This window comes from Drosophila subobscura, chromosome U (assembly GCF_008121235.1).
Source record: "Drosophila subobscura isolate 14011-0131.10 chromosome U, UCBerk_Dsub_1.0, whole genome shotgun sequence".
NCBI lineage: Eukaryota > Metazoa > Arthropoda > Insecta > Diptera > Drosophilidae > Drosophila > Drosophila subobscura.
In genome coordinates this window covers 24810654-24835783 of record NC_048534.1, presented here as the reverse complement: position 1 = coordinate 24835783, position 25130 = coordinate 24810654, and the positions used below count along the sequence as shown (strand labels likewise).

The 25130-nt window shown below is 42.3% G+C and overlaps 1 protein-coding gene across 1 annotated transcript in view; it reads left to right on the top strand.

The window, feature by feature from the left end:
• Positions 1-1901: 1901 nt before the first annotated feature.
• Positions 1902-25130, top strand: part of LOC117900518 (protein cappuccino) — a 28062-nt gene continuing 4833 nt past the window's right edge. The window contains 6 exon segments of the mRNA XM_034810913.1: positions 1902-1916; positions 2895-3299; positions 8221-8736; positions 11158-11943; positions 15517-16092; positions 22724-22932. Coding sequence (XP_034666804.1) covers positions 2930-3299; positions 8221-8736; positions 11158-11943; positions 15517-16092; positions 22724-22932 — 2457 coding nt within the window. The 5' untranslated portion in view covers positions 1902-1916; positions 2895-2929.

Here is a 25130-nt window from a genome sequence, read left to right as displayed (position 1 = left end):
TTTAGAAAGTGATGGAAACAGCAAGCGGAAATTATGGCTCGAAATAAAGGATAGAAATGTTGAATGCCCTTGAAGAAGGATCTTTTATTAAGAACTTTTTTTATTCATATTACTGAAAGGCTACAGGATTAAATATTAATTTCCGATATAATTATACAGAATTCTATGACAAAATATTATAAAACAGTGACTATAATATTCGTAGAGGGCGTTATCGTCGGATCGACTATCCATAAACCTTTGTAGATATTTCTATGTTGTATCTCTTCCTTTTAAACTTCTACCCGCACCTTAAAAATACTCTCCCCTAAAATTGTATGCACATAAAAAACGTTAAATGCGTCACGTGGGCAGGCCAAACGACGCACAATTTATTGCTGGCAATTAATTTTGGTGAACAATTTTTAACACCTCTCACGCTTGATCCCCGTCTCAGCACCCCCACCCCTGCTGGAGTATTTCAATTAGTCGACCATTTTTTGGTAGGCTCTTTGCACCACCCCAACAGCTCTCCTCCTGGTGGAGCCTAATAAAAGCAGGGAGCTGGCCACCCCTGGCCCCGAGCCGATATAAAAATTCCCTAATTTGTTTTTATTGTGATTTATGAGAGTGCCGTGAGGCTCTCTAATGTTTAGTGTGTCTGACTCGCTTTTTCACTTTTGGACGCTCATTTGATACGCTCTTTTCTTCTCCCGCTCTCTTTGCGGGCTTTATAAAAATTATCAAAAATTGTAATTAATAAAAGTTGAATGCAAATAGTTGTCATTGAACTTGAATGATATCAGCGTCCGTCCACACGCTGGAGGCGCTTTTTATCGTTGGGTCAATGTGTTTTTTGTGGTTCACTGAAAGATAAGAGCTATGTATGAGAGGTGGGGCAAAGACTTATCTGGGATTTAGATAAGAATAAGGAAGTGGGAAGCCAAAGTTGGCTGAAATAAGTACAACAAAAGTACAAAGTTTCTTAAGTAGGTTAAAATGCTGCACAAAAATAGCTCTTATTTGTTTTTATATTTAAATAAAAAGAGCAACAAATAATTCTAAGCATGACCAAAACTCAGCTGCTAGCGCGAATTATTGTCATAAAAAATATACAATACATTTTTGTATTTCTTTTAAGTATACAAAAAAATTAGCAAAATGTTTTACCTTTTTAGAAAATCATTAAATGATTAAATGTAACAAATATACTTGAACAGCAGCTCTCTAGGCACGCAACTCGATATTTATCTTCCAACACGAATAGATATTACCCCATGCACCTTGATTACATGTGTCAAAACACATTTCACCTTCAAAAAAACATTACACAAAACCCACAAGCAAAAACCCACAGCCCGAAAAACCTCGAAAACCCTTAATTAAGGATTAATGCCATTACATAGTACCACCATTAGACTGTCCTCCAGCTGCATGACAAGTACACAGACACACAAAAAATAGCGCCATGGGGCGTGGTCTTGTCACAAATAGAATTTTCATGTTGAATTAAAATTTTAATTGTTGTAAAAAAGTGGAAAAATAATTTTTGTGCCAAAACCTTGAGCAGAACTTTGCCGAAGCGAATGCAAATGAAATTTCAATACTTGCCTCAAACTGTGTCCCCCGCACAGCCCCCGCGAGTGCCATAGATTGCTCGACAGTCGACCACCTGACAGATGTCTAACAAAGGTTATCCTTAACTTTATTTTTTTTTTGTTATACTAAAATCTCTCTCACTTTAATGATCATTATCGGTGGAAATTTGCTCGACAAAACTTGTGGAAAAAGTAAAAGTTTATAGCCAGAGAGGGGTAGAGAGTGGCGGGGAAGAACGAACAACGATTTCTCATTCAAGCTGCAACTGCGCTTGGCCTCGAGCATTTGGCTATTGACACAGCAGCAGCAGCAGCAGCAGCAGAATCAGAAACAGAATCAACCACAGCAGTCGCAGTCCTCCCCACTCTCGAACCAAACCCAAATACTCTGGGTACTTGCCTTTAGAAATCAAACAACTAAAGTAGCAACTTTCTGTCAACTCTCCTAGGCCACCAAACCAGCGACAAGCCAGCCCAACAACAATCCACCAAACCCCACCGAAGTCCCACCACCCATCCACCTTTCTGTTCTGTTCGGTTCTGTTCTGTTACCTGTGCAACTAATTCATTTCATATTTCTGCAACATTTTCGCCACAGCAAAAACGAAAGAAGATGAAAACTTTTGTTGCCGGCTCAAAAATAAACGGGGAAAGTTGTTTGGGTGGGAGCAGCGAACGAAGATTGGATGCTCTAGGGAATAAAGAGTAAAATGTGATATGAAGAAAGCTGGAACCCATTTACCTATAACCCTAATTGAGGTCTTCTACGGAGATCTACTTATTCACTCATGCTCTTCGTTAGAATTGCCAATACGCTGCCTCACAGTCCTCATTTACTACAAAACTCTAATTTTTGTAAAGCTTAAATAAAAATTGAAATTTCAAAAATATTGGAAAAATGATGTTTTATTAAAAAAGACTAAACAAAAATAATTATAAGCCTTAAACCCTTTATTTGTCTTAAAATAAACAAAATAACAATTTAAAAATGCCCAAGTTAGATTTATTTACATTTTTTAAGCTCTTTTAAGAATTAAATTAATATTTACCCGAACGAAATGAGTCAATTTATAATTAAATAAATTCATAATTATAAATGCTACTCATGGAATTTATCTTAAAAAAGAGTATTTATCTACAAATATCTCTACCCTCTCTTAGAGTATCCTTAAAAAATATATCCACAAAAAAAAGAACGACCAAAATACCGTAAAAAACCGAAAGTTTTAAAATCCAAACCCAAACAATGCGACTGATTGAAAAGTTTTTTAATTGATTTTTATAAACTTCTTTTGCAGCGGCGGCGGCAGCCAAAAGCAAAGCCGACAGCAGATACTGGAAAATCGTTCAACATGGGAAACTCCCAGAACCGTGCCACAACTGGCGATGAAAAGTCACAGCCGCCGCCAGGTGGCAGTCTAGTCCGCTTGGGCATTGGCGGCGGTGGCGGGGCATCGCCCCTGGCCCTGGGTGGAGGCACTTTGGTGGAGCATCGCAGTGGAGTGCGGATGCTCGGTCGCCTGGTGGGACAGAAACGCATACGGGAGGCATTCCTGCATCCAAAAGTGAGTTCCAATTCGGGAGCAGGAGAAGCTGTTGCCAGCAGCGCCGATGCTGGAGAGGGAATTGCGGTGGTTGGGGACTGGACCACAGCGGCAGCAGCGGCGGCAGCGGCAGTGGAGCATGGACAATTGGATGCCAGCGCAGAACAAATAGATTTTCGTAAGTCAATTTCCCAAAACTTTTTCCTCTCTCTCCCACCCATCCCGTTATTGTGTGTTTTGTTGTTGTAGCTTATAGTGTTGTTGTTCTTACTCTTATTGTTGTTGCTGTTGTTGTTGAGTTTATGTTGGTGAGTTTTTGTTGAGTTTATTTTTTATCTTTTGGGGTCGCATTTTTTACCCTTTTGGCAGTGGGTAATATGATATTCAGTGGATTTTTTATTAAAGCAGAGTTAGTAGAGTCGATAAACCCATATGCAACGCTGTGTAATCGAATGTACTTATCGGTGGATATCGATTTTTCTATGTATTGATTTCAAAGAACCACCAAGTCGCACCAAGTCAATTTCCTTTGGTCTGGTATGGATTTTTATAACAATTTAACAGATTTAATCTGCCAAATCGTATCACTAATTTGTGTAGCATTTATGGAATCTATCGATTAATTTTGTACATGTAAAAAATATCAATAAAAGTACAGTTTCCCGCCATACCTGCAAAAGGTATTAAGAACTTTCTGGCTTAAACTAGTTTTCATTCTTATTGTTGACTTTTCGTTGTTTAAGTTCTCGGAACTCAATTTTTTGTTGTTGAAATTCCTCCGATTGTTGTAAATGTTCTTGCTGTTGTTGTTGCTGTGCATCAAATTTCAGTTTGTCAGCTTTTCCTCGATGTTTTCTATTTTTGGGCAAATTCCTTCCATCTTTTACTTCCCCCTACTCCCCTGCTTTCCGACAACGTGACCCTTCACCAAATTGACCTCTTGCATTTTTCAATATGGCAACTTTAGTTGTTGTTGTTGTTTTTGTTGTACCTTCTATTGTTCGTTTAGGGGTCTTATTCTCTTTTTTATTTGCAATTTTTTTTGTCGGACTTTTGTTTTAATATACAACTCTGGCAACGCTATACTTTAGAGGACAGTGCTTGAAGGTAGTGTAGGGCGGCTGTGAGGGATTTGAAGCGGAGTTACACACCAGGAAAGGACTCTCTCTGCAGTTATTGATTGCCATTGAACGCTTCAAAAGCGATATAAAAGACAGGGGTTACCGGATAAGCATATCGTTCGATAGTTTTGAAATCAATTAGAAAAATAATCAATAAATCTATCTGAAGTCTTTTTTATATCCCAACATAGCAGCTCGTAGACTAAAGCCTTTATTTTGTACAGTTTTTCTTCACTTTCTAGTATGAATATATTCCAACATTCAAACATGTCCCATAAATATGATTTAAAGCCACCAAAGTGTGACAATTTCCTCAATCATTTACCCAAATATTAGCTGCCTCACAACAATGAAACGCACTGCACATGCAAGTCACTCTCTCTCCCTCGCTCTCTCTCTGTCTGTCTGAAACTCGACTTTATTGCAATTTAAGCGTAGTTTAAATAAGAATTTTTCTGTCAGGTTCAGAACGATACGATACGAGAAAAATATAAACTTTTCATTGAAGTTTTTTATGAAATTTTCTACACTCACAACCCCCCAAAGGCCACCTCAACCCTACCACCTCCAACCTTAGCCAGGACCTACCGCTTGACTTTCTGAATTTTAGAGCGCTCACTTTTCGTGCCCCTTGGTTGCGCCTGGCACTACTGGTTGTTGTTTTTGTGGCACCTTCGTTCGGTCTGGGGCAACAACCATCCCTCATCGACGGCAGGGAAAAAAAAACTTGAGAGTTTTTTCGAGGCTGCTTGTAACTTATTGGCATTTTTCCTGGGCAAAAAAAATATATACAATATTTTGTACTCAAAAGTTTTCCATTCGCTTGTTACGTACGAATCAAAAATTTATAGATTTTAGTTATTCATGTGAAATCTTTAAGATGTTTCCTTTAAAAATATTAAAAGAGGAGCCTTCCCTCCTCTCGCAGCAGCTCTGAAGCCTGAAGCAACGCTCAAAGCGAGCACGTTCCCAGTCATAACTCAACACACAAGACAGAAACTTAGGAACCGAAAAACACAAAACAGAACCCAAAACTGGGAAGAGATTGGTGGTGGGGGAGAGAACATGCTTTCTGGGTGGGGAGCATCAACAGAAGCATAACGTGGCAAAAGCAGCGACCCACTTCAAAAACTCACGACTGTCTATTAACAGCCATAAGAAAAACGCGTCGAGTTCAAAAAGCTGCAGGCGACTGACTTTTCCTCAATACTTAAAAAACAACACACACACACAGCCAGACATATTTACGCCAAAAAAAATCACTCAAAGCTGGAAAATTTGTGAGAAAGAAACGAGGAAGGAAAGGATTGTGGCACTTGCGGAAAGTGAACGATGAAATGCTCTTATTGGGGGGGGAAAGTAGTTTTAAGGAACAGAACTACGCGCCCGGTTCGGTTATGCGTGCAGAGCGCCATGCAGCAGTGCCCCTCGGTTGGTTGGGCAGCATTTCCGCGAAGGATTCGATTTAGTTATGATAAAAAATATGAAGTTTACGTGTCTTAATTGCAGAAAAGGTTTCCTGAGTTGCTTGACATTATTTCTCTCTGAAAACTTCCATACTCAAAGGACAAACCTCCTCCCATGGCCGTGCTACCCTTCAAAGTGCATCAAATACATTCAAATTTGCACCAAAAGAACGAACTCGGGAAAACGTTTTATCCTCGGGTTTGTTTTTGTTTCGCAGCGGGTTCTCTTCTATACGTATTGTGCCTGGGAATTTTTGCGCGCTTTACAAAGACGCGAAAAACGCGTTCAAGGCTGAAGGATATCAAAAAGCAATTCAGAGGCGAAAAAGAGATGCTCCATCATGCCCCCAGGCCTCCCAGCCGCGCCGCCAGCCGACTGCATGAAGCTTTTGGCATTGCAGCGTGCGGGCCAAAGTCTAAAATCAAATCAACGAAAAATCCTAAACGTGCCACAGGACCTGCTGCTAAAGGAGCAGGGGCTCTCGAGCTCTCGCTATCAAAAATTCCCTTTTAGGCGATGAGAGATGATACCTCCCGAGCTCCTCGGTCCACCCACACCCACACTCAATTCATTCATTCACTCACTCACACACAGGCAGCTGTTGTCGGGCCTCTTTCAATGCATAAATTCATAATTCATGTGGGCCAAGATTCGGGAAGTTGGAGGGTTAACGGAAGGGCCACAATGCTTGGGCATTTGTCAAAAATCTCAAGAAAGAGAATAATGGAGTCAATTGGTGGCATTTAACAGAAGGAAGGGGCACTTATAAAAGAAGAACCCTTTAAGAATAGAATCACTGCTGATGGCAATCATGATTCAGCTTTGATAACGGCAGGGAGTTACAACAGGTTATTGTACCATAACTATAAATGGATCGTTTGTGACAATTATGAGAGGAAAGCGCTCCACAGAATTTAAGTTCTTCTGCTTCACAGCAACAGCTAACAGAACCTTTAAGGAACTCGTTCATCGAGTTCTTTGAGTCGTATCTTCATGCTCCTAAGTTTCCTTTTTTCCTACAAATGATCTGATCTTTCCAGCCAATTAACATCTGAAATATAAACTCGTTGGTCCACACAGCTAAGAACAATCCTGCCCCCGTTTGCTTCCTCTCCTTATCCCATTACCCAGCACTTCCACGCGAAAGCCACATATCCCGCAGCACAGTGTAGCACCCAATGGAACCCACCAAATAAAAGGCTTTTCGGTGGATAGTGTGGGGCAGCATATGAGAGTTGTGTGGGTGCAGAGTGTGAGGAGTTTTTGGGGTGGAGCATGAGAGTCGAAGAGGCAACATGTTTGGGAGCTGCTGAAACAGCGTGTGAGGTGCTTGGGTGGAGGTCGCTGCTGGTTGAGTTTTGGCTTAGTTTTTGGTTCCGTTTTCTTTTTTTTTTCGACAATTGCTGCCTGCGGGAGTGAGAGGCAACACGTGCTCAATTAAGCTTCCTTTCTCACTCTCTTCACACACACACACACACACACTCCACACACACACCCATACAGTGGGAACACATTACAGTGGAAAAGTTTTTCGGGCATGGCACGTGGGCTGGCCGCTAATATTTATGGCAATTAGTTTTAATAGTTTTGCTTGTACAATTTCCATGTAAAAGTTGTAAACTTTTATCGCCATCTCACTCATCTACATCTCTATATCCCTCTCTATTGCTCGCTCACTCTGTATATACCTCTCTCGCTCACTTTAACCCCTTGTTGCCTGTTTCCTCTGCCTGTATGTGTGTGTGTGTCTAGTTTTAACCACTGTTTAATGCTGTTTACAATTTGTTATTATAATGCAATAATTGAGCTGTGTTTTAGTAGTACCCACATTGCTGGCAATGATATTCAAACCCGAAAATTCGTTTTCGCATATTTTTGGGAGCATTTTTGAATGAATTTCAATGAACATTAAGCTGTGTGTGGAAATCGTATTAGTGGGCTAGTGGAGAGTGTAATCCGTTTAAGAGGATTACACATGGAAATTCGATTTTTAGTTGCTGATTTTCAGCACTAAACGATGGGGAATGCCCGCCATATAGACTAGTGGCTGATTTTTGCTGTAAAATCTATAAAAATCTGTTAAATTTTGTGGTAACTTCTTTAAAATCTTGGCTGCTTCCCAATAAATGTATTCCTTGGATCACTGGATCCCTAACCCCAGCAACTTATAGCAGAATTGTCATGTTCCCTTTTTGACACAAATGTACATATTTTCCGCTACAAAATTCAAAATGAAGTCTGCCCCTTATGGAGTTCGGATTGTCTTTGGTGTTCCAAAAATAATTCCCTGAAAATGGTTTAACATTTTACGATTAAAACACAACTTTTGGGTTAACAATTGCCCATAAGTTTAGTTATACTTAAATAGACAAAGTAAATTCTTAAAAAATGTCATGAAAATTCGAGAGTGGCTTTGCCAGATAGCCACCGCAGTGGCCACTACTGTGGTGCTGTGGAAAATTGGTTCGAAAATGCGTAAGCCCAAAAGTATGCATATTTTTCCCCATAAAGTTCCCATCAAACCGCCGCGTCTCAAGAAACAACAAAAGGGGCAACAGGAGCTGCAAGAGCAACAACTCTGCAGCCTAACACAGCTCTGTCAGCTGTCCACAAAGCTGCGAAAAAGTACAGCAGAGGAAGATGAGAAGGTAGAAGATCAGGCAGAGGAGGAAGGGGAAGCAATACTGCCAGACCGGCGACTGCTGCAAGCTGAAGCTCTGCCCACCACTCAGCAGCCGCGCAAGCGTCGAACGGCACCGCAACCGCCTACCAAACCCATGAGAAGAGGAAAGCACGACATGGCTGATCATTCGGATGAAGCTTTCATTGAAGCGCTTTTGTACGACACAATTGAGACAGCAGTAGCTGCAAAAGCACAAGAAGCAACGAAAGCTACAGAATCAGCACAAGAAGCAACGAAAGCTATAGAAGCAGCACTAGAAGCAACGAAAGCAACAACAAACGGCAGCGAGGCTGCAGTACAAGCATCGAAAGCAACAACAAACGGCAGCGAAGCTGCAGTCGTAGGTAAGCGCACACACATGCACAAACACCCATGCACACTTTGACGGACGTTGCTGCTCTGCTTCTGTGAAGGGCATACAGAAAAAAGGTGGGCATATAGGGTTGGTCGAAATGTGTGCCAAACTGCAGAAGAACTATGACTTGACAAAGGCAATTCTGTTAATATTTTTTAAAAATAATGATGTTATATATTTACTCATAACATTGATCATTTACTGAAAATTGAAGATATAGAAGTGGGAAACGGTGAATTGAATATAGAGAAAGACGGAATATGGTTTCCATTCATTCAATCTTCACTCATTTTCGACTATCGTCAAAGTCTGCTTCTTATAGAACATTCCCTAGTCGATCATCGTTCCTCTTTTGTTTGTCTGCCTTTCTGCTCTGCTTTCGTTTCATGTAATTCGAGCTTAAGACCGCCAACGCTCTCTCGCTCGCGCTGTTCGTTTGCTCTTTTGCTGCCACGCTCTCATATTTACTCTCCCGGTCAGTGCGTACGTTCACTCTCTCTCGCTCTCTATCTGTTTTCTGTGTGCGGCTTTTCGACTTTCCAGCGTTGTTTTTGTGGCTCTTTCCAGTCTGGTGAGCCCCCCTTCTGGAAACCAGTTGGTTGTTATTAACTTTTTGAGCCCGCTTCCGCGCAGATCGGTTCGAACCAACGGCCAACGACGGCAAACGAAACGGAGTGAAAAAATAACACAAATAATACGGTGAAAAATCAGTGAAAAGTGACAAATTGTGTTCGCCGGGCCGAGTGCGCCGCGGTGCTTGACAAATGCCATTAGCTAATTTGCTGCCAACAACTACATACATAGAAACAACAAACATCTACAGGTGTCTAAGCACGGTTACATTTTCAAGCTATTATATCTTCCTTTTTTGCCTCTTTTCGACTCGAACTTAGCAGAGGCAGAGCCTTTTCCTTTGTTATCTCTTTGTCCATCTTTTGGTTTTTTGTTTGGCCTTTTGTTTTGCTCTCAATTTGCTTTAATTGTTCATGGACAACAAATTAAACACGAAACACGAGAGGGCAGGTTGAAAGTTGGCAGACCGAAGAGTGTAATACCCTAGAGTGCGATGTGGCATGGAAAAACGAGTGACGTGTCATGTAAAAATATATATTAAGAGAAATGTGAACAGTTTGTGGAGTAAATTTAAATCGAGAAACACTTTCGAAGCTTATCAAGCTCATAAACTTGCTGAGATCGCTGATGCTTCGCAAACACCTTCCTAAACCCAAACAACTCTCTATAAAGTGCATTACAAATGGTGTGCGTGTGGAACGAGAGGAGTTATAGGGAGAGCGCAAGAGGGAGCATAAACTGACGCCAACGCGTTGGCAGCCTACCCCTCTCTGCCGCGCTGCCCCTCGTCGAACCCTTCTTGTAGGGAGACAGACCCATAACCGAAACCAGTTTTCAGTTCTATTTTGTACACATTTCTTTGTTTATTTTTTTGTGTGTTGGGGCGGATTTTCTTTGACCTCACCTCGCCATCGCCCCTCGCTCGAACCCTCACTTTTAATTTTTCTTTGCCTTGTGCACACCTTTTTTTGTGTTGTTGTTTTTTTTGTGCTTTGTTTGCGGCTTTTCTTTTATTGACCATTTTCCATATGGATTTTCATAATTTTGCGTCTGTTTCGGTTTCGGTTTCTGATTTCCAGTCAAAGCGGAGGAGCACCACACACTCTCTCTCTCTCAGAGAGCGTTGGCTCTCTCCGTTACGCTCACATGTTCACTCTCTCTCACGCTCACTCTCTTTTGGCGTTCCAGTGGCGCCTTCTTTTACGAGTATTTACTTTTGTTTAATTATTATTTTCTACACATGTCGTTTTACTTTTTTTTTGTGAATGAGCCATCAATCCTCTTCCCATGGGACATAAACATAAATCAAGCGAGGAAGGAGGAACAGTTGGCAGCCTTTTTCATTAATTTGTGGAATATTTGGGAAGTTAGATCATCCGGGGCTAGCACGATTATATCTTTAGCTTTTTGAATTATTACGCTATGAAGAACAGTTATTTAAGGCATTGAGTACGCTAAAGTTATATTAAATTAAAACTTATTGAAGATGGGATCCCATTAAAGACATATCATAGGCTGCCAAATGATATGTTTGGTAATATTTAGTACTTTCGTTTAAAGTAATGATGCTGTTACTGTACTTAGATACAATTAGTTTGGTTTAAACCTGGAATTGTCTATAAATCATCGAAAGTTTTCTATGTTCATATATATTTTCTTGAAGTTCTTTAGTTTCTCTCAACTCGAATTTGAGTTTTTATTTTTCCTAGTAATTTTCTCATATTTTTTCCTGCATTCTGTTCTCTATAATTCTGCCCTATAACTTTCTCTATCATCTTTAAAACTCAATCTTTCTATCCTGTATGTCTTACTCTATACCCTATCGACGGACATATAGACGACGTGGTCAGTTTGGACTATACCGATTCTCTAGAGTACTACAATTGTGTGAGCGACAACTCCTGCTGCTATGCCTCGAGTGACACTCTGACGCATCAAGAGCAACAACAGCAGCAGCGTCATCATCCACGATGCTATCTGCATAGCCAGCATCGCTATTACCAACATCAAAATCATCATAGCCATCCCTTTGACCATGATCAGAGATCGTTGTGCACCTCATGCTCAAGCAATGATTCCCTATTCACAGATCCAGTGGATGCGCTGCTTGTACCCAAGGACTATCTGCAGGCACACAAAGCGGAGGCAGCAGCTGCAGGTCTTCCGAAACGGGATCGTCCTTTGAGTGAGATCAGCGTGACCTCGGTGGACACACTCTCGCCGAGCACAGCCAAGGCAGTGCTTGAGCTGCAGCGTCGCTGTCGCGCGGACAAGTTGGCCTGCCTGAGCCTTACGCCCATATCGTACCTTCATATAGCCAATGATCGGAGGGAGTCGGCGGATGCGGAGGAGCGGAATCCAGCATCAGAGGGTTCCCCAGACGAGCTAATGGCCCTGCAGTTGGGCAAGAAGCTGGCCCAGGTGCTGGGCAGCACCGCAACACCCCCGCCAGCTACGGCAGTCGGTGGCAATATGGAGAGCAGCGGTACCAGAGTGGATTCCCCACTGGGCAATGGCGAACTCTTCAATGTGTCCAAGTCCAAGAAGGTGGAACTGCAGAACCTGTCATCGCGTTTCACAGCCGCCGTTTGTCCAACGCCGCCGCCTCCCACCCAGGATACAGGTAAGAATCTAAACTTTAAAGTAAGACTTTGGTTTTTTTTTTGTTCCCAGTGAACCCAATCTTGAGGCCCATGCCGCTGCTTGTTTGTTGTGCCCCCACTTGTAGCCATATGCCACACATGTGTGTGTGCCAGTGTGTGTGTGTGTGCTCTACTGAGTGGTCCTTCAGTCCGAAAAAAACCGTGTCCTAAAAGCTTGTCCTGTCCCTTTTTTGTTGTTGCTGTTGTCATGCCATGCCGCTTGTTGCTCTCTGCGCCAATTTCAAAGGTAAATACGGCTTGGGCCTGGAGTGCTTGTCAAACTGTTGGTTGGAGTGCTGCCCCCGCCCGCTCCCGTCCCTCTAGCTCAAGCTCTACTATCTGTCTGTCTTTCTGTCTCTTTTCTGTTGGCACATAATTGAAGTGCCTGGGAAAACACACCAACAAGTTGCAAGAGCGAAAACCTCTAGAGCAGCGGGGAGCGGGGGTAAAAGTTTAAAGAAAAGTCTCAGCTTAGGACATTTACGATTTGGGAAGAGAAAATATGGAATGGAAAAGGAAAGTGAAACATAAAATAACGATTGATTTGCAGATGTTTATCTAATGGGTGTTTCATTAAGTTTATTCAGTTGAATAATACTTTTGTTAAATATCAAGAAATCCCATAAATAATGCTAAAATGGTCAAAATAGTTGACTTAACATCTTGAGGTCATCGATAATTATTGATTTTCCATTGCAACTTGACTTTTGTTTGATTTTTATATTAATTTAAACGAATAAATCATTTAAATTCAAATATTTTTAAAACTGTAAACAATAGTTTAAGAGGGATATTTTCTTATGTATTCTGATTTAAGAGCTCATTCTTAAGACCCATTTCTGCTAGCAAAAGGTCGCCATAAACTATACGCAAAATAAATCCATAATCATTAGTATTTTCGCTAATGTTTGCCATACCTTCTATACCCCCCGCAAAAAAAATACCATAAAAACTTCATGAACTTGAGAAAGTTCTTAGCCAACTCGGAGAAAACCTTTACACAACAAGCACACCCACAAACACACAAGAGACAGAGAAAAGGGCATGGCATGCCCAGAACCTTAATGCAAAGTTTTTTAATTAACTCATGCAGCAACAGTCGCCCTTAAAGGCAGCCCCGAAAAACCCCCAGCCAGCGAACTCTTTTTCTTTGTTTTTCCGAACTGATCCGATCAACAGCGGATGCTGAAAAATGTTGAATGATGGAAAGCAGCAACAACAAAAAAAAAACGCCAATGAAAGCAAGAGCAGGACGGACCCGAAAGTAATTATTGGCACATTTATGCAAGGACTCGTTCCCAGGGTGTCCTTTCACATGATATTTTAAATATATAATTGGCCCCCCAATCCCTATCAGTATACCTGGCTCCTGCCTCCACCCAGTCTCCCCAAACAGTTACCTAATTGCGTTGATGGCGGACCATCTCCTGCGACTCGATAAACAAAAGCGAAAATGCGAACACGGTTCGCTGCCTTTTTCGGGCCTTGGGCTGGCAGGCAGGGCTCGCGCTTTGGCTTTGCTTGGGGCTGGGGGTATATACCCTAAAGAATAAAATAAAATGATCCTTAAAACAAAATACAAGTTAGGAATGGCAGAGATGATAGGCAGAACGACTAAGAGATACTTGGGGTTTCGGTTTATGGGAAGTAAAATGTTCAGCAAAATTAAATCATTGAAGTGTTTCCATTCAATAAATTAATTAATTTATGCTGCTTAATAGATTTGTTAATTAGGATTAGCAATAACAGTGCAGAAGCTAAGTATTCATTTTGGAGAGATTCCTAAGATTCTTGGGTATCAGTTTTGGCAGCTTTAAAGATCCTTTTCAATCCAAAATTACCCAAGAAGCATAGCTATTTGTTTCCCACTTTCCTATCGTAGTTATTCAGCGCTTCCCGTCACACATGAATCCACCAATTAGAATGTTCTTCTGATGTTTTTCTGCCTTTAAATGCTCCAGCGACTGCTTTGTAATCCCTTCGTTAGCTTCCTTCCTGTTACATGCATCTCCACAGGATACTTTTGTACGTTCCACCACTACGCGGTATCAAAATACTTTACAAAAAATAAACAAAACATTTGTGAAAACTTAAAAATTGCAAACACGTCTTCATTGTTTACAAAATGTTGGATGGAAAGGCAGGAAAACTGGAAAAAACAGTCAAGCAGTCAGACGGGGGGGTCGGGGATTGGGAATTGGGGGAAACAGGCGCTTCAGGCTTCGGACTTCCATCGCTTTTGCCTGTTTTTCCTGTTGTTCCTGTAGTCCGTATTCCCCATTGTTCCTCGACGGGGGAACAAAACAAAAAATACAAAAAAAAGGAGCGCAGAAAAAGTAAAGTTTAAATTTTAATTAAATCATGTTATATAGAATGATACACGCGGGAGTATTCCGCGCAAATCGAAGGGGGCAGGAGGAGGCATAACCACTTGGGTACACAGTCAATGATGATGGGGGCCGCACGATAAGCGCTCCACTGGGTCTACTCAATCGGAGCGGGTGCTGGGGGATTGGATTTGGAGGCACTCAGCAGTCGGCAGGCGACAGGAGAACCATAAAAATTTGCTTCCTAAAATCAGGAATCCGCCTTAAAGTACACAATCTGATTGGGGGGACACAGGGAGGTGTTGGATAATGGAAGATTTAATGCACTAGAAAAATTATATGTTTGCGCGAGGCAATTTTTTATGTCTTCTGGTTTGTGTTTTCGATTTAATGAATGTATAAATCATTTAAATATTGACTAAAGGCATACAAAACAGATTGTCATGGAGGGCATGGGACTATAAAAAGTGGCTGATGAATAGGGGGGGAGGGAAAGGTAGAAGGAAGTATCTCGAAGAAGTTCTTAGCTGGAGAAAGTTCCATTAAAGATTGCACGTAAAGTAGTAGACGGATGGATAGATAAGCAGATGGATAGATAGAATGATTTATGAATCGATAGATGGGCAGATAGACGGATGGATGTGTAGATAGAGGTGTAGAAAGATTGATGGCTAAAGGGATATATCAAAATATGTTTTAATCTGCCAACAAGTCGTTGAGTGAAGTTTATCATGGTTCAAAATATAGACAAAATGTCTGAAATGCTTCCTTGAATTGTTGCAATTTTTTAATAGTTCTCTAGCTCCCACACAAATTATTTTCCTCCAGTACTTGATACCCAAAACTCTCAGATCCATTTAGCAACCATTTCCCCATCCAATCAGCAACATTCTTCTACGAAATCGTGCTACGTTTAAGTACCTCCGAAAGCTCTTTATAAACCTGTGTAAACTCCATTTAAAACCCAACCAAATTTAAGCACACAAATGATAAATGGATGGCAGCAACAAAAATACAACAATTTAACCAGTAATTATGTGAAGTGACTTCTAAACACACTGCGCCGAGTGCCCGTACATTTATCTACAATTTTTCACTCATTTAAACAGGACGCCACCTTTGAGAGAGCATTTTCCCAGAGAGTGCGGCGGGGGGTGGGATGTGCGTGAATTTCTATACAAATTTATCCAGCTAATGCCATTTGCCTCGTCATTCATTCATTCGCAGGAGCATCAGCATCGGCCGTGGCATCAGCAGCTCAAACAGCAGGCAGCTCCTCCTCCTCCGCTTTGCAGGCTTCTGCTCCAGCATCATCGTCGTCGTCATCCTTGCTGGAAACGCAATCAACTGTTATAATTTCGTTTAAATCATCTCAAACACCTGTGCAGTCTCAAACGACGATTCAGAGCCCGACTCCGACTCCGACTTCGACAGCGACATCAGTTCCAGCGTCTGACAATGTGGAGGATGACATGGCAGAGCTGCCATTGCCGCCGCTGCCGCTGCCGCCACCCCCTGGATTTGGTACGCCCACAACGCCGCTGCTCACGAGCAATGTGCTTAAGAAGGTCGCCAGCTTTACGGTCGAGAAGTCCGCGGCGGGCAGCAGCTCCTCCAACACGCTGCCATTGATGGAGGAGACAACGCTCTTGGCCACGCCGACATCGTCGCTGTTGGCAACCCTGCCAGAGCTGGCAGGTGCCCCCGTCACAGGGGCTGGCGCTGGCTCTGGGACTGGTTCGCGTCGCGGCTCATCTTATGTACCGGAAAAGTTAAGCTTCGCTGCATATGAAAAGTTCGAAGGTAAGTTTACCCAAATATTCGTTCGCATTTCCTACTCTAAGATCAAAAATGAGGGAAATTTGAGCCATAAACGAATCGTGGGTTGGTTTGGATAGTTCATGTAGCTAAATGGCACTTTTAAGTTTTGGGAATTGCCAAATGAAGAGAGGGTTTTGGTGTAAATATTAATCTCTCTGACATCTGTGAATATTTATAAGAACTTCTAAAGGGCAAAATAATAATTTTGTAGGAATATTTGTATAGATGGCATTTCTCATAGAATGTGCAGGTGAAATAATTATTACACAAGTATTTATGGAATATTCATTACTTTGAGGAGATTTAAGTAATAATAAATTCATGATTTATAGGTAAAAATAAGTTGAAATTATTAGAGACATATGACTCCCTTTTTTTTTACCATTTTTCTATGATCCAAAAGCGATTTTTATCTATTATTACGTGGTTCGGAAATACAGTTGAAGATGTAATTTTGAAAAGAAACATTTTAATTAGAAGGAAATGTAATCCCTCCTTCATGTCTTTTGAACCGAAAGAACTAAAAATCGAATAGTTTGCTGAAAAACTTCTACGACACTAGTGGAAATAATTGAGAAAATTCTACATAAATATATGAAATATTATGAAAGGAAAGCTGTCAAATGTTTGGCTGTAAAGTTCAGTAAAAGTGTGTACAGATTTTCTTTGGAAGAGAGAAGCTTTTTAATACTTCTCCAATCTCTCTCTGTCTGTCTCTGCCAGAGAACTCATTTTCTACCATTTTCTGCAAGAGTATTCGTCCATTGTGGTTGCCTCTGCTGGGTTAGAGGGTTTCCGCTTTATGTTTCAATCTGCGACTCCAGTGAAGCGTTGCCAAAATCAGCAGCAAAGGCAAAGGCAAAGGCGGATCCCTAGTACGATAGAAGGGAAAGGGTGGGGAGGCGACACGCGGATACCCATTCAAGGAGAAATATAAAGGTAGCACAGCGATTTTTGCGCACTAACTGTTTGCCTTTTGTGTCGTTTCTTGGGAAACATTTAATTTTATTTTCCCAGTCCCCAGCCAACCACCCAGCACTCCCTGCAATCATTCGCTGTGCCCGTCCCACGTTTGATTGCGTTTGTTGTTTGCTTAAAGTTAACAATTAATTTCCCCCTGATTCAACTTTCAAAGTGGAGCGAAAATCAGTCAAGAAGCCCGGTGCAGAAGCCAAATCAAGTTGAATGATTGCATAATTGGGAAATTTGTGTATGTAAATATAGGGAAAGGGAAAACTTTTGTTGGGTTCACATTTTGCAAGTGTTTGAAGTCGGTGCAGAGACCCACTCGCCCCATGCCTGCTGCCACACTACTCTGCCAGCTAAGCTAGAAAGAACCTTCTGACATATTCCCGAAATTAGTGGCATACTTTCAGGCTTTCAGACTTTAAAATCGTCTAACAAGAATTTCCCTAGCACATGCCACGCCCAATCCCCAATCATCTCTATACAGATGTGGGATGCTGGTTCGCATTATTGCGTGTGCTCGAAATTCCAGTCACAAATTTTCCGTCGAACGGCAAACTATTTTCAACAATTGCGAAAGAAATAGATGGCGGGGCAATCGACTAGGGAGTACCGATTAGAATTTGCGTATTACATGTGCAATGAGACTCTAGAGGAAATAATCTTTAATCAGAAGCATTAATTTTCGTTGTTTATAGAACGTTGGATAATATCTATTCATATATAAAACTTCAACATAATTCACTTTTCATAATACAATTTCAATGTTTGATGGTAAAATTATGCTAAACATCACACAAATTAAGACTGCGTACCTTGAAATTTATAAAAGATACAAAAATCATGTGCTTAAATTGTTCGATTAGGCTGATTTTTGGTACATAAATAGATAATGATATTAAAGTTAAGCTTACCAAATTTGATCTTAAGATCTTCACAATTGTAGCTGCCACAATATTTTTGACTAACCTACTAGGGCAAACATTTTCCAATTGTAATTATTTCCAATTCTAAATAGCAGGGATGAAAAACTTACCAAATATTATTTATATATCTGAGCGCTAACCTGAGATATCTCAGATCTGCATATACCCTCTTTCTCGATAAGTTCTCAAAGGGCATTCCAAAGCTTCCCTGGCTAGCAAACCGTTGAAAACTTTAGCTTAAAACGCGGCGCGAACATTTTGTTGGCTTTTCAAGTTTTTTGGGAGGCGCAGTTTTTGACACATGCCACGCCTCCAGCACGCGCAAGAGGAGGTGGAGCAGCAGGAGGCGGGTGAGGATGAGGAATGGGGAAAATGGTGGCGCTAATTGGTAAGCTCATCGTTGTGGGCACCCTCCACTGGCTGCCCCTGTCGTGCGCTGCCTGGCTGCTGATCCTCGTCATCATCGTCGCCGTCTGCTGCAAATTAATGCAAACAAACATTTTAACGCCTCGCTGGACAAACATCAGAGGAGAAGTGGAGCTGCAGCCAGCACGGAGCAGGGAGCAGGGAGGAGGCTGCAGGCGCCTCTGGATATAGCTGGACACGCAATTTGCTGGCTCTGGACAGGGTCCATCCGCAGCAGTCGCTGCTTGTATCCCTGTCGCCTGTCGCGTTTGTCGTCGCCATCGTCATTGTCTCTGAAGTGGCCATCAATTCTTCGTGGCTTACCCGTGGGGTCCACTGCCCAGCGACCAGCGACCAGCGCCCAGTGGAGGAGGAGAACACAGCGCAGCAACAGAAGCTTTTTGTCGCGACTTTTCATCAGACAGGACGACCGACAGCCAACGTCCGGTCCGGCATGAAGCGGACCGTTTTTGGGGGGATCCAAAAATCTGATTTATATGCTCGACAACATCACGTTCCCTCAGCAGCTTGTTGATGCTCGGGATGAAGCGATACTGGGGACACCACCCATCTACACTTGGGGCTAAGAGGATGAGCAGCAGCCTGTGATGCCAGAGTCAGCGTCAAGGAGGAGGTCTTCGCCGCCAAGTATAGCGACAGGCAACAATGTTTTGGCCAAAGCGTAATGAAACAATATTTTGTTGGTGGTAAGGGATAAGTGCACTGAGGGAAAAGGCCAGAAGAGGGCGCTCAAAGGGTGCTACCTTTAGCTCGGGTTTTATCTTGCTGCTGGCAAAGTAAAACAAAGTTCAAATTTCAATTTTCTCTAAAATGGAGGAAATTCTTCGAATTTCGAAGCTTTTTTTTCTCGCAGTGTGCGCGAAGTAGCTGCCTCTATGTCTCCGCTCTGCCTCGCTCTTACTCTTACCCACTGCTGTCTCTCCTCATTGCTTCATTTCTGCGTTCTGCTTTGTGGTTTTTGCCCAGCATCGTTTCATTTTCATCCGTTTTGTTTGTCAGAATCGTCCAGAAAGTGCAGCAGCGAGGAGGAGGAGTCTCTGCCGTTGATGAATGCAACGCATGCATGCGTGAGGCGCCAAAAACCGCTGCTGCACCACCCATCTTTCCCATCGTTTCCCTACTCTGTGTGTGTGGTGTGGTGGCGGTGCAGTGCCAGGCAAGCAGTTATGCAAATTTGTTGTGCGTCCGTGGCGCAGTTTTCATCAAAACCAGACCCGTTTGTGCCACAATGCCGCGACCGGGTGCGCCGGCAATAACACGGAACCAACAACAGGATGAACACCTACAACAATGGCAAGACCAACTACAGAAACAACAAAAAACCACCAAAAAAAGATAGAAAGCAACTACAATGACGATGGGTGATGATGAGGCATCATACTGGCTGGCAACGTTGACCATCATCTAAGCCCAGGCACATTCTTTGTTGCCCGACGCCTAACCATCATCATCATCATCATCAATGCGAGTGGCAAATGGTAGGGTGGAACGGGCTACTACAATCCTTAGTATCAACTTTTTGGGGCTAATGATCTTGTGAGCTCAGTCGCTCAATGTTTGCTCTGCTGATGAGAGTACAATGCGAAGTTAGAACAGAGAGACAGGCTTGAGTTTTTTGTTGTGGCAAATGGGTGTATTTATGGATCTGTTGTTTGAAGTGCTGAAGGTTTTCCCCTTTGATTTTCCTTGTGGAGTAATTTTGAGCAATGCCAAAAGGTTGGTGATCACAGGAAAAGTGCATTCTAATCAAAACAAAGCTAGTGCAGCTGCTAGATATTTGTACATTCGTTTGCACACATACATTGTGTCTTCTTCGCTCAACGGCAAAGCGCCGAAACTGACACAAACAATGCTTATTTCGTCGAGATTTCTATAAAGCGCATAATTAAAAACAACAACAGCACGGCTGATATGTACATACATCTGTCTCTTTCACACGTTCACAAGTATGCACACAGTAATAAGACAGAGAAAGAAATGAAAAACGCTTACTCGGCTGCGACGCACGTGCAGCGACTGCCGTTATGTCTCTCTCACTCTGACAAATTTCGGCGCGGCGACGTCTGTGCTTCAGTGCTGGCCAAATTTCAAAGTGAATAAACAGCTTTAGAAGCTGTTCAAAATATATGAAAAAATTGCTATCGTTGAAAATAATAAAGCTGAAATTGCAGAAAAAAATAGATTCGATATAGAATAGTTTAGAAGAAATGCAATTTTATATCAAAAAATGATATCCATTAAAATAATGCTCAAAAAAAGCTGGTTCTGAGATCAGCTATAATGCCAGCACTGCCGACCAGCTGCACCGAATTTATTTTTGCAAAATGCAAAGGGGGGGGAAATCGGCCAGAAGATTAGAAGATATTTTGAGTATTTTTGAACTATTAGGTAAACCTGAGTAGGACCTTCCTGCAGTGCTGAGCCGCTGATAGAAAAACCGCCAGGATTAATGTTGTATTTGTGGGGCCAAACGTGGACTGACCATTAATGTCATAAAGCTGATGAATCGATGATCATGATATAAGATAAGGCTTTAGGTCATTTAGAGTCAGTGTTGATATATAACAATCAATGGCGTCGTCGTAGTTTTGGTAGTAGTAGATTTAAGTAGTAAATATATAAAATGAAGGAGCAAAAATCTCCTGTTAGTCGCTGTCTAAATGCTGCTCCCTTATGATGCGTAAATTGATTGCAGTGCGGACAGATCAGCAACGATTGAAGAACTCAGTTGAACATATATTTAACCTACTTATAAAAGCAGTCATAAAGATTTCCTCCAGCGATTGTCAGCAATTTATATTTATGGCCATTGATTCTACGAGTATCAATCGACTCTATACCACTCGAACATGATCGGATGGCGTTATCTTGTGGAGGAGCGAAATGAAAGCCAAAGCAAAGTTTTTTCGCATAAAGAAAGGGTCCATGACGTGTACGCATTGACGCATTTGAAACTTTTGATTTGAATTCAGTTTAAAGTTGATTAAACACAAACGAATTTAGAGCGGTGATTCAATGCGAGCGAAAAACCCTAAAAAAAGCCAACCAATAGACCGTAGTAGTAGCCGTGACTGATAAAGAAAGAAAATAACGACCTTGTCAGGGCCACACGATCTGCTCTCTCCGCTCCGCTACGCTCCGCTCTCCCCCGCTCTAGACCTACTCCGACCTGCGCTGTTATCAATGAACCTGGGCATAGTAGTGTCGCAGTTGTCATGTTAGCATTGATAATGCTGATAAGTTTTGACACATTTCAATTTCGATGGCAAGCAGCGGCTGTGTTTGTTTTGCAGTAGTCAAGTTTTGGATTTAGTTTGAGACGGTTCTACATGTCCGGGGCAACATTGAGCAACGTCTGGTGCTCTCTGCTGGCCAAAGAGCAAAAACCAAGCTGGGATGTGGACGCGGAACAGCCACTCGATATGCCATGGCGCCAGCCAGCGACGGACTTCCTGTTGGACTCGAACTCTCCGCATGATCTCCAGCTAATGTCATTGGCTGCCGAACAGGCACAAAGTTCACGTAGCCATCGACCCAAGTCTCCACCTGCGACAAGTGTTAGCCTACGCATCGTCCGCATTAGCGTGAATCTACCGCCCACGCCTGACCCTCAGCTGGGCGCCATTTCCCACTCACACGCTGACAGCAAGCGTAAGTTTTTCCTCTACCACATAAAAAGTTTTCTTTGGGTTTGAATTTCCCTTAAAGAAGAGTCGTTTGGTGTTGGAGGAAGATTGTCGAACAAATCTAATGTGCAAAAAGTGATTTGTGTTAGAAATTCATTGATGATGAGCACTGGATGAAAATATATCAACCTTAATAACCTATTTCGATTTGTCTTTGTTCACATTATTTATTTATACTTTGATTGATTTTTCTATAATTTGTGCAAAATTTCATTTGGTGTTTCTTATCGGTGGAGGCATTAGTCATGCCAGAACCTCAGCTGTGATTAAGTGACTTGACTTGTGAGAACTAACAAAACGATGCCAGATATAAGCCCAAATAAACCCCCAAAATTATCTAAAAGTAAGCTGTAGCTGTCTAACGTTTGTTATAGCAAATAGAGTGTTCGATAGACAGTTACAAATATTTATGAGAGTATTTTCTAGTAGCCCCAAATCTATGCAGAATATTCAGCGTTCAAGCCACAAATTGATTTATGCCAACTTCTTTTTTCGTAGCGAGTTCCTTCAACGCGTCTCTCCCCCATAAATCTTTGGGGCAGAAGTTTTTCTGTTGCCTTGTGGCACATCTGTGCATCAAATTTGATTAATTTTCGTTTTGTTTTGCAGGTCAAATGCTGATGAAATGGCTAATATCCACACTGCAGGGCAATCCCAAGACAATGGCAGCCATGGAGCTGCAGGAACAGTTTAATGTGATGGCGCTGCAGTTTTGCAATAATCTCAAATATGTTGGCGTACTCAAGCAGATCTCTTCCAACGAGCAGCAGCAGCAGCAGCAGCAGGATGGCGGCGGCACAGCGACGGCAGGATTCAGTGTGAGTTCAATGAACTTTTATGGCCAGGAAACTGGTCATCTGCGAGATGAAGGGGCGGGACTCGCTGCATCGGATGTTGCCACGGCGCTGGCGGAAATGATGAGAGTCCGCGTTTAGCTGGACAGCGGGATAAAAAAAACTAAAACTAAAAGCCACAGGAAGGGAAGGGCGGACAGACACTAAACTAAGTTTCAAGTCATTAGCGTTTGAAGGCAGCAAAAACCCATTGATAATGGCTCTTCTCGCCCGCTGTCTCTCTGCCCTCGAGGCGCAGGACTGTCAACCAACTTGGGCGGGCGGCTCCTTAATGTTACTCATACGCCGTGGCAGGAGGATGGCGTCCTTAGGGCTTGGGGGTGCCAGGCAGAACTTGTGCAAAAATGAACCGCAAACTTGTGCCCCGGAAATTAGCAATTCCATTGCAAAAAAAAAAGGGAAAAACCAAAACAAAAAAAAGAAGAGAAGTGCAAACGAAATGAAAGACAAACCCGGAGAGTAGTCGTAGCTTTGGTTGCACTTGCATTAAGCTCGAGCTTCAGCGGTTTGTCCAGCTAACCCTTTTGACACCCTGCTGGCCCCTCTGGTTACCCTGTGCATCGCCCTCTCCCCTCCACATTTAACCCCCATTCTCGCCTGCAAGTGTCAGAAGTTGTTAAAACTTTACAGTCGGCAGACGTCAACTATCAAAAGCCAAACTTCACTCTGGCTACTGGCTCTCTCGCTCTCTCCTTCTCTCTCTCTCTGCATTAACAATTTCTCGCTGCAGTTTGTTGCCTTTTTTTTTTCTTTGATTCTACTTCTTGTTTTGCTGCATGCAAAATTATGAAACCAAAGTTGGACATTCGGACGAGACTCGGGCAGTACACTGGGAGAATATATCTGTGGTTTTATATTTAAATTTGGATGGTAAAGTGCAGCGATTTTGTGGGAAAGTTTAAGGGGTTCAAATTAGATTTTTTGCCAATGAATTTTCTTTAATTTTCTGTGCATATTTAAGTGCCAAGGTGTACTCCGATTTGTGGCGCATTTTAGCCTCAACCTTTTTGAGCTCAAAATTATGTGCGATAAAAGAGAGAAATTTTAAGCCCTTAAATATTTCCATTGAAAAGTTTCATATGAATTTTTGCCATTATGTTAATTTTTATTGCAATTTCTAATTGGTTTTTGTTTAGTTATTTATTCGAGCTGCAAAAGTTATAAGGGCAAAAACATTTAAATCAATTTGGTCTAATTTTTCACACATTTTTTGTTAGTTTTTTATATGCAATTTTTGCTTCAATCTGTTTGGTTCAGTTCATGATTCGTTTGAATTCTCATCTTCAAGTGCTAACATTTCTCTCAGTGCGTTGCTCTCTCCAGAAAAACCCTTTGGCCACCATCTTGGTGCAACTCTTTTTCGTAACCAATCTGTTGGCCATCTTCAGAGGACTTGTGCCTGTGCCTGTGCCTGTGCCTAATGGACTCCATAATAGTTGACCATATTTAGGTACAGTTTGGCCAAAGCAGCCCAGCAGCCACTTGACCAAAGAGCTAAATAAACAAACAGTTGGCCCAAAAGGAGAAAAAGCTTTAATTGCTGGGAGAAGGCTAAGAGGCTAACTGGTTACCATTTGCCATTTGTAGCGCCTGTTCAAACCCCCCACAGTTCGTCTAGAGTTAAGTGTTATTGGACAGGCGACAGCATGGGAGGAGGCAGAAGAGAAACAAGCTGGAAAACAACACCAAAAGGCAAAAAGAACAACCACAAATAATGAAGCACTAGATACGAGACGAGCATAGAGCCCTCAAATTAGTTTAGGCCAAAAGTTTTAGCCACAGCAGCTTAACCTCAAATCCCACGAGCAGTCGAGCCGTCGAGCCGTCGAGCAGTCGAGCAGCAGCAGTTCGAGTAGAGTCAGGTCAGGCACACAGGCAGACAACACCGTTAAGTGATTTTCTATGTGATGATACTTGAGCTCAAGATTATGATATCACAAATTTCTACGACTGGCTGCCAAGTAACAAGCGAGGCGGGAGCAGGGTGTTCCTCCGATGTCTCCAAATGTCTCTGCTCCACCACCGATGTGCGCGCATCATCAACTTTTTGGGCAACAGGCCAGCTTGTGGCAGAGGGGCAGGGGCAGGGTGGAGGGGAAATATATCCCTGGGTTATATCCCTGCCAAAGGTTCTTCGACATTGACTTTATTTGTTGTTCTCT